The sequence below is a fragment of the Hydra vulgaris genome, chromosome 09, assembly GCF_038396675.1.
Source record: "Hydra vulgaris chromosome 09, alternate assembly HydraT2T_AEP".
Taxonomy (NCBI): Eukaryota; Metazoa; Cnidaria; class Hydrozoa; order Anthoathecata; family Hydridae; genus Hydra; species Hydra vulgaris.
Genome location: NC_088928.1, coordinates 52,474,100 through 52,485,094, shown reverse-complemented (window position 1 = coordinate 52,485,094; position 10,995 = coordinate 52,474,100). Strand labels below are relative to the sequence as shown.

At 27.7% G+C, this 10,995-nt stretch overlaps 1 protein-coding gene across 2 annotated transcripts in view; it reads right to left on the bottom strand.

The window, feature by feature from the left end:
* Nucleotides 1-5,417: 5,417 nt before the first annotated feature.
* LOC100208202 (uncharacterized) overlaps nucleotides 5,418-10,995 on the bottom strand; it is a 122,910-nt gene continuing 117,332 nt past the window's right edge. For both annotated transcript variants that reach the window (XM_065806029.1, XM_065806028.1), the window contains exon 26: nucleotides 5,418-5,631. In XM_065806029.1, the coding sequence (XP_065662101.1) occupies nucleotides 5,518-5,631 (114 nt within the window). In that variant the 3' untranslated portion in view covers nucleotides 5,418-5,517. The remainder of the gene's footprint in view (nucleotides 5,632-10,995) is intronic.

Here is a 10,995-nt window from a genome sequence, read left to right as displayed (position 1 = left end):
ATAAGCGGTCTTATTAAATCTTGAAAAAGTGAGAAGACTTTGTCATCAATACATATGAAAAATTATAGATCAAATGGTTTACAAATAAAAACATTAAAACAATTCTGCATGTTCATTTAACTTGACATTGAATTTCACCCATCCATCACAAAGAATGTACTAAACCATGTTCTGATATTTGCTAAACAATATACAACAATCAGCAATTAAAAAAAAAAGTAATCATTCATTGGCTAAAATAATTAGGGTAATCAACATTCTAACAATACTTTATTCTTCTTCTATGAAACCTGAAAGAAAAAGTGGCTTTAGATTATTTTAATGTCACGATGGGATGCTTTGATGATGCTCAAGTGTGTAAACTTATAGGTTTATCCATCCAAGATGCTTTATTTAGAACTATTGATAAGAATCAATTAGGCCTTTACTAAGATGACGGATTAGTGGTAATTTATATAAAATAAAAAAAATAAAATCAAAAAAAACATAATCAAAAAATTGGATTCATTCACAGTGGCTCCCTGTACCACAGTGGCTTTTGTGTTATTAAAACTTTTGTTTTATTATTAAAACTAGAACACAAAAAAGCATTTAAACGAAATGGTTTCTAAAAATCACAAACTAAATTACAACCCAAAAAATGAAGCAAGTTTGATGAGAAAAAGGAATCAAAATATAAATTAGTTTAATCGATTGCACAACAAATCCACAAACATTGGAAAATTTTCTTTTAATTATAGATATTCATTACTGACCCTCTGACATAGATATTCATTACTGACCCTCAAACCCACTGCACAAACTGTTAAATCAAAACAAAAGCTGCTAAAATAACATATATATATATATATATATACATATACAGGTATACCTACCGCAAAAACAACTATATCACAAAAACCACAATGTCGGCTTAAGTGACCTAGCATGTAGAAAAAGATTCAGGATTCAAAAAACTTGATTTATTATGATAGCTAATATGTCAGCCTATAAATTAAAGCAGCTTTAGTGGTTTTTTTATTTGTTAAATACTTTGGTATTTGCACTAGAGTAAAATATCAATTATAAAAGTGTGTAGTTTTTTTAGTTTTGTAGGAGCCTAGAAGCTGTATCAGACAATAAGTTAGCAAAATATAGTTTTTCTATTACCTATGGATTATAACTAGATACTAAAAAGTTTTTTTTTCTTAAGTAGTTATAAATCTTTATAACACGCTCATAAAGAAAGAAAGTATTATTGTTGTTTTTGGGGTACATTTTATAGAATTTACTTTATAGACTATGTTTTGAAATAAAAAACAACAACAATATATTACCATTGCATTTGATTTTTTTTATAGAAAATAATATATATTTTTCTTAAAAACAATATTTGAACCCAGCAGTAATAACACAGACATTTAAAATGGCTGCAGACTTTATTAAATTATTATAACAATAGGTTACTACAACAATGTTAAGATAAGATAGATAAATAAAATAGTACTTTATATATATATTATATGTGACCATATATTATATGCGACCAAAGAACCAGAAATCTTTTGATATATATATATATATATATATATATATATATATATATATATATATATATATATATATATATATATATATATATATATATATATATATATATATATATGTATATGTATATATATATACTAGAAAAAGTTGAAAATAAAAACTTAAACTTTTTCTTAAATAATAAATTGCTAGCCCTAACCAAACCCTCAGTCGATGTAGTGGCGCTTCCTTGTAGCAGCAGGCTTTAAGATGAAGCAGCACTTCCTTGAAGCAGCAGATTATATAATAGTCAATGCAGCAACACTCTGCTCGTGTTTTAAAAATATATTTTAGAGAAACAAAAACGCCCAAACTTTCTAATCATTATTATTGTGATTTTAAAAAAAATGATAAAACATAATGTACTTCCACATTATTTTAACTGTTTTAACTTTTAGACCACATTGAAATGTAGCTGAATTGTTTTAGTAATGAAAGAAAAGATTGTATATATACACACCTATATACATATTATATTTAAAAAACCAAGTTTAAATTATCAAAAAACTTTTTGAACTTTTTTAAAATTTACTTGGGTTTTTTCAACACCTACCATGAGTGTAGCAAAATTTATTATAATATGTTAAATTACTAAAAAAGTAGAAATGCATTGGAAATGAATTTTTGCAACTGTCAATGAAATACTTTATAGGTTGGTTTAAAATTGTTCTCACTCTGAAATTTAAATCATTTATGCACTTATTTTGATCAAACTTTTCAAGCGCAGTTTTCCATTCTTATGTATTCTTGTGTTTCACACTTATCATGTTTATCTTTAATTTGTCTAGCTTTTTTTTACCTGCACTTCAACTTTTCGGAGCTCGCTCCCATTCTCATGTTTTCATGACAACTTATTTAGTCTTTTGTCAACAGTTTCCTTGCTTGTTAACTCTATTCTTTTTTTTCTAGTAGCTCCTAACCTAATAGAGGTTATTTGTAGCCTTATTGGAAGTGATAAGAATAAAATTTAAAATTTTTTTTATCGTTGATACTTATTGCATAACTGAAAATCTGCTTTAGTGCCTGGTTTATAATGCGTTCATAGTTTCAAATGAAAGACTAATGCATTTGTAACATTTTATTAAATGTTTTTAGGTATATAAATTAAAAAGAAAGACTATTTAATAAACATTAAGTATACAGTAATTAAAATATTACTATGAATTTAAACTAATAATTTAAACAAGTATTTTAATTATTTGGAATGGTTGCTCTGACCATATTAAAATATTTTTGATTGAATTTATAATTTCTGTTGCTATTTTTAAACGGAAACAAGGTTCTGGTTCTATTACTGCAACAATATTGTAATCAGCCATAACAAATTTCCATAACAAATACGATTTGCACATTTTCTACATTACAAGTTAGTGATAGATTTTCATTATTCTGTTTTACTTCATTAGGAAAAATTATGATCTTACATGTTTCAGATAAGTCTCTTTTCCAAAAATAAAACAATTGGAAGTATTTAAAATCACTTTTTAAACCTAAATAAACACCAGCTATTTTAAACTGCTCTAAAATACTTGGATCAATGCATGATTCAATAAAAGTTATGCAAGTGGAAGCTTCCAAAGTCACACTTGAATAGTTCTCTTCTAAATAAATAATTGGATCCTGAACAATTTTTGTTCAAATAAAATTTCTTTAAACATTATCATAATATTATTTAGAGTTAAGTGTAATTAAACATAAAGTGTAACAAAACTGTAATTGACACTAAAGTCAAAATTACAGGAATTTTTCTATTAGCATCAAATAGAAAAATTCCTGTAATTTTGAAACCACTTTTAACATTATTTGCCTTAGAAGGATCAATTATAAATGAATTTTATGCCTCTGGTACATTTTCTTTGTTTATTTATGTCTTTATTTGCGTCTTTTATGGCCAATGTGCTATTGTCTGCAAAAAGATTTCTACTTTGCTTTCATTAACCCAAATACTGCCACATAGAGCGGGTTAAAGATATTTTTGATTGGGGAACAAAGCAACAAAAATTATTCTATTTTTGGAGCAAAACTCACTAAGTTCAATAGAAAAATATGACACATGATCATAAAAAATATAATAACTGGCAAAAGAATTTCTACTTTTATCTAAAAGGGATGAAAAATGTACAAACAGCATACTTGATATATACTCAAAAAAATATTCGTGGTCATACAAACATTTTCACTTTTTCTAATGCCCCATCTTGATGGAGCAACATTTATAATTCTATTTGGAAGATCATATTTAAAAATTGTTAATTATGGAGCAAAAGTTCCTCTGGCTTTTACTGCAAACAAAGCTGTAATGCTTTTTTTACTACTTAGATTACTTTTTTCATATATATTCTTTCTTCATTCATCAGTTTATGAGTTTTTGGCAACAACTGAAAGCCACTCTCATCCATATTGAAAATGCGCATCGAATTATTTAAATATTAAGCATTTTCTACAAAAAGCATCAGAATTTCAGCAAACCAATCTCTTAAGGCTTTTTTAGTTGTTTTTGAGATAGCTGTTCATAACAGCAAAGAAACGCATAAAATCAACCTTTTGCAGGATGGTTGTTCATAAATTGTATTCTTATATTGTTGGAATTCAAATATTTTTGTACAGTATCTAATAGCTGTACTACAGACATGGCGAATCACATTCTTGTGCATGTTAGTAACCATTCAACTAACTTATATTTAATGTGTTCACCAAGTACTCATACCCCCAGTGCTGTATCATGAAGCGCCTGATATGGAATTCCTATCGTCTTGCTGGCTTTTTACACAACCATATCTTTTTTAACAGTATTAAAAGCATCACATAATCAACTCACTGTATTATTCAAGTTTTTGTTTTGAGCAACAAGTTTTTGTCTTGCTATCGTAAAAGAATCGTAAAAATAAAAAAAATCGTAAAAAGTAAAACAATATTTATTTTTAAAGTAAAAAAGAAACATGTTGATTATTCATTGGACATACGGAATTATATTTTTTTAATTTCATACTTGCTATACATTCAAAAAAACTACATTTATACTATCTATGATCAGCTGTTTTAATAATATTAATGATGATTCACATTTTATTTACCTGATTAATTTTGATTTAGAAATAAAATTATTTGTACATATTTTTAAATTCTCTTTTATTAAATTAACTACTTGTCGCAAAAGTTCTGTTAGTTATTGAAAACTACAATAAGTGTTAACTTATGGTAGCTGTGGTAATGACCCTATTTCACTTTTGTTTTCAAAAAATTACACAATTTTTAAAAATTTGTATACAATGATTGTTAACTTTTCAAATATTAAACTACAAATAAATTAAGATTAGGGAAGGTATCATTTAGATATAAAGAACTTTAAATCAAGACAAAATAAAATTTATTAAAAAAAACAACGCTTTTTTTATTTTTTTTTCTTCTGAAAACTTTTCGGATTTATGTATACATTTTTAAACTTTTAGCATGAAAAATATATTAGGACAATAACAATTTAAGTATGCAAGAATAACTCTTTTTTTTTCTCACACTATATGTATATATATATATATATATATATATATATATATATATATATATATATATATATATATATATATATATATATATATATATATATATATATATATATATATATATGTATATATATATATAAATGTATATGTATATGTATATATATATATATATATATATATATATATATATATATATACATACATATTTATACATATATATATATTAATACATATATATATATATATATATATATATATATATATATATATATATATATATATATATATATATATATATATATATCTTTATTTATATATTTATGTAAACAGATTGATAAAATAAATTAAAAATTTTTAGACTTCAAGTTATTATTATTATAAAAAATAAAACAAAAAAAAGTAAAAAAAAATTGTAAAAAATTGCTTGTTTTAGAATTGTTTGTTAATATTTTTATTCAATTAATTTAGAAGACTCCAAGTATTTTCTGAGATATGCTAGTCCTAAAGGCTGTCGTTTTCCTATGTAATTTACTAATCGAGTTGGTAAGCGTCCACCAAAGTCAACCTACATTTAAATAAACAATAAATATAATTAAAAAAAAATTAAGTAGTACTTACTGAAAAAGAACAGAACATAACAGTTATTCTAACAAATATTTCCTAATAATAATGAATGTTACTTATAAGCAAATTATAATAATATAAGTAAATATTCTATAGACACCCTTGCATAGATATGGATGTTTTTAATAATATTGTCTGTCCTTCAAAATTTAATTAAATATGCTGAAATAAATCTGTTTTCTTACTTGGTGATTTTAAAACTTGTTATAATCAAAAAATTACATTGTGATATTTCATTATTTTAATTTACTTTTTTATATTTGCCAGCTTTATCACTTTTTCTAACACAAATTACTTGCAACTCTACTACAATAACTGGAAGTATTTTTCTAAAACTAACTATTTTAAAAAATTGGCAATTTCTGTTTTTAATCACATAGTCTATTCTTGTTTTAAAAAAAAAACAATACTGAAACTTTATCGTATATCTAAATTGAAGCCAAGAAAATGATTATGTCCAATCAGCATGTACACAAAAACAACTTCAACAACATTGTTGGAATCAATGTTGAATAATAAATGACATCAGTCTTTAAGGATTATAAAATATCTTAATATATTGATTCACTTAATTCGCATTGTTGTAAATGACATTCATATTTTTGTATGTATACAGTAAAATCATTTTCATGGGATTGTTTTTACACGCAAGTTATTCGACCTGGTGTGCTTTTTTTATGCGTTTTAAATTACTACGGTTACATACATTAGCTGTGTTGCATTTGTTTTGGTGTACAAATGCAATTACTATGGTTACATACATAATTACTTTTTACCAGGGGAAAAGATATTTGTTTCTGAAATATGTCTGAGCTTTTAGAACCAGTAGACAGAGATAAATCCTATGTATCAAATCAATCCAAATTATTGAAACAGAACTTTTACAGATATAAATACTAAGATGGTTTTAATCTTTAAATGTAATAGATGTTCTCCATTCCTTTTTCTCACATACTTAACCCTCCATCAGGCGCAATATTGAAACATGTGAAATCAAGCGCAATGTGCATATTAGACACAGTTAAAAGTTGATGTTTCTAACAACCCATATTAACACAAACTATACTAAAGTAATCACTGACCTTTATAAAGATGTATATAAAAATAATATTAAATTTTTTAAGAAAAAAGTCAGTCTTATGATAATTACAATTTAAGTAAAAATACAAAAAAAAATCTAGTTTCAAAATAACCATATATATATATATATATAAATAATACAAAACATCAAGACTTTTCAAAATATTCCATTTGTAAGTTACATTAATGTACTTAAATCATATTTATTCTGAATTGGATATTTCATGTTCACTTAAATTGATGCATTCGCATAAAGAAAAGCATGGTTGACAGACTAAAACCTGATGACTCATGCAAAATGATTGGTGGCATTTTCGACATTCGTATTAAGATAACCTTCTTACACCCATTTCTAAAGTGCACATGACACATCTACATCTTTTTGAAGTTGTAGGAGATTGTAATTTTTCTTGATCAGTTCTTGGACGGAATCTTTGCATGCTTCTTATATATAGTTCCCATACCAATTTATGTGACAATACTTTTAGAAATAATCTTCTTCGTTTTTTTTGAGATTGTTCCCAATGTAAATTACTTTTGAATTGATGCTAGCAATATTTAGTATTGTATAGAAAATTACCATAGGCCACTGTCTGGTGTTTCAGCTCATGTTATAAGAAGCGCACATTTGATCTGCTACATCAACTCCACACTTGGTTTGTTTGTAAAAAGTGATTATTTACGGTTTTATTTGCTCTCCAGATTGAGGATAAATGGCATCATCATTGTGCAAACTTGAAACTAGAATGACATTTTTTCTTTTGCATGGAATGTAGGAGATCAAAACTTTATCATTATTAATACCAAACATGCTTGTGTTTGCTTTTCTTCTATTTATAAATGCAATTGGTAGCTGTTTTTTGTTTTTCTGACAGTGCCAACATATGAAAGCTTCTTAGTTTTTAATTTATCTGAGATCAAAGCTTGTAAACCAGTTATACGCTGTTATATTCCAACCAGATCCAAATAAAGGTTCTGCCATTCCCATCACCATGCAGGGCCTTGTGGTTGTTGCCCTGCATAAATTTCTAATTTGACAGTATAAAACATCGTGGCATCAACTAGACTATAAAATTTTATACCGTATTTGTTTGGTTTTGAGGGTGTGTATTGCCGAAACTGACATCTACCTCGAAATCCCGGAATCAATAGTAAGATTTTCTACTGGACCAAAACTTTTCTGACAATTATTGACAAATGTTTCAAAAATTATTCGAACTGGGGCAAGGCAGTCATTTTCTTTTCTTTGGTTTCGAGTTCTTTGGTCATCAAAATAAAGACAACAAATAAGTGACTTAAACCGTTGAAACTCATAACAAGACAGAATTTTTGAATGCCATCACCTTCTTTTCCCCAAAGATCTTCCAAACTCATTCGATTTGCTCTATATACTCCTGCTAAATACAATACTCCGATGAATGCTTTTACCTCAATTATGTCAGTGGATTTGATGTCTCTCTGCCGCACAAACCTATCTTTTACGGAGTCAATATAAATACTTGTGTATGTGACAATCAATTCAATTATATTGTCAGTAAAAATATTATTCCAATATTCATATGGAGTTTTGGCATTTTTTGCATTTCCAATGACTCCTGGAAGATGAATGCAAATGTTGTGTGACTTTTGACATTGACTTTTTTTTAGTGGTTTAGTTAGCCACTTTGTTTTTTTATCTTTGCTTATAAATAAGTTTTGAATGCATTGTTCAACTTCATTTTCAGAGTCAATATCACTTTCTTCTGCAAAATTGTCAATTTGTGCGGGTTCTTCTTCAACTTCTTCCTCAAGTAACTTCCTTAGTTCATCAAGTTGAGACGCCATTAAATTTTTCTTTAATATATAATGACATAATTAGACGCAATGTGCATGTAAGGCCATTTGAAGATTTTCTATTTATTCTTATAAAATATGCACAGTTAGTTTAATATTACTAGTTTAAAATGTGCGAAATAAACAAATCTGAAAAAAATAAATTAAAAAATACCTACCTAAATAAAATGACTCAATTGACTCAATGAGCCTATCAGAACACACAGGTCCATTAATACTCTTTATGTTATCTGTAAAGTAACTAAGTGAGAGGGTTTTGTAAGTCTTATAAAGATAGGAAATCACTAGAAAGATCTAGATTTAAAAGCGCTCCGGTGTGGAGAAAATTACAAATGAATGAAGCATGTGCCTGTTAGATCAGTTGCGCACGACGGAGGGTTAATACTTAGGTTTAGGAGGAATAAGTCGAATCAAATTAACAAATGGACTAAGCAGCAGACCATTGTTTTCTCACAAGTTACTCTCTATTGTCAAAATTAAACTACCCACAATCATTAAAATTGAATTTTTTAGTGATGGTGCTGTACCACAGTACAAAAATAAGTCTAACAAACTTAATGTATCTCATGGAAGATTGCGGAACACCAACTTGTTGCAATGTTTCATGGCAACTTTTCCTGCGTTGGAATAGGAGTATTATATCATACTAGAAGAAGTATAAAAAGAGAAGCAGATAAAGCTAGTGTACAAGGAGCAAACGCAATTTTTGGACTACAAAAACTGTTTACATGGACTCAAAAGAACATTAAAGGTTTTAACATAATTTGCCAAGTGATGATACCAATAATCATGAGCATTATTTTAATCTCCACAAATTTCTTTTTTTTTAACACCTTCACTTCCAACAAGGCTGCAAGCAATCACTATTAGAGTTTGAAGTTACTGGAGGAGAAAAGATGAAGTTTATAAAGCAACAGAAAAACAGAAAAAATTACGAAAACAAGGTAAAGGGAGTGAATTCCAAAGAACTGATGTTCGAGGAAAAAAACTAGACTAATAAGAGTTTTTGGGGCACTTAGGAACAGTCACAGTTAAACAAATAATCTTAATTGAATGACAAATAACACAAGAATGAATTTTAGTAGATGGCAGAAGAGACATTAGCTCTTTAGAGCAGTGCCCATTATAGTATTTATAAATATATAAAAAAGAAAAAGAGAAGCAACATTACAACGATGTGACAATGGTTGAAGGTTGGCTGCAAGACCAGGTCCATCTATGTCTATAATGCATTTTTGCACCTTGTCTAAAAGAGAAAAGGCATCATTCAAAGATTTGCTCCAGATATGGCAACAGTATTCCATACAAGGATGGATTTGAGATTTATAGAGATAAAAAATAGAATTCTAAGTAAGAAAGTGGCAAACATAATAAAGAGATGCAACCTTAGCAGATGCTAATTTTAAAATGGATTTGATATATGGTTTCCAAGAAAGACCGGAAGTAAGAGTTAATCCTAGAAGACAAAGAGTAGATTACTTATTAAGTACATTACCATTCATAAATATAGGAAGATCGAGAATGTTGCAACAAAGATTAGCTGAAAAAAAGTTGAGTTTTATCTGAGCTAAAGTTTACCAGCCACTGAGAGGTCCATGCTGTAGCAGAAGTAAGTTTTTTTTCTAGCTCAATTGCCCCCTCCAAGCAATCAGAGAGTGTTGGCTTCTTATCAAGACAGGAATAAATGGTAGTATCATCAGCAAACAATGCCACCTTAGATGTGAGAACTTCTTGGAGATCATTAATGTAAGTTTAAAAAAGTATAGGGCCAAGGATAAACTTTGAAGAATCCCTGAAGTTACAGGAAATGAAGAAGAGTGCTGTCCATTGAGGACAACTTTTATACTACGATTGGTTATGCATAACCATGTCATAAGATTTTTTTCTCAATTAATTTGCCTCCTAAAGGCCAAGAATGCTATTACAGTTGAAGAGGCATTTAATTGTGGTTATAACCCTCTCTAAACTCTCGAACTCCGAAACACGAACTTTGATAAACAAGGCGGCTGTGCGGAGCAACAAGTAGAGAATAAAAGCCTGCAACCATGTCATAAGACACACCAGTTGGCATGCCTTGTTCTGGAGACATCCGTCAGATGCCCATAAGATACCAAGGGACTTTTTTTGAAAATTTTTTTTTGGTAATTTTCTATATATAGAAACTACATAGTAAAAAGTTTCATAATTTATTTCAATTGTTTAGGCTATTCTTTATGCAAATTGAATGTAATTTATCATATTTAAAAAAAAAAATTATCTAACAGGCTAAAAAAATAATCTAACAGGCTACTGCATGTGTTAAGTAAACTTTTAATGCATAATTTTTATTTTTTCCACAAATGGTTTCCCTAAGTACACAAAACTCACAAAAAAAAGGGCACTGTTTGTCTAT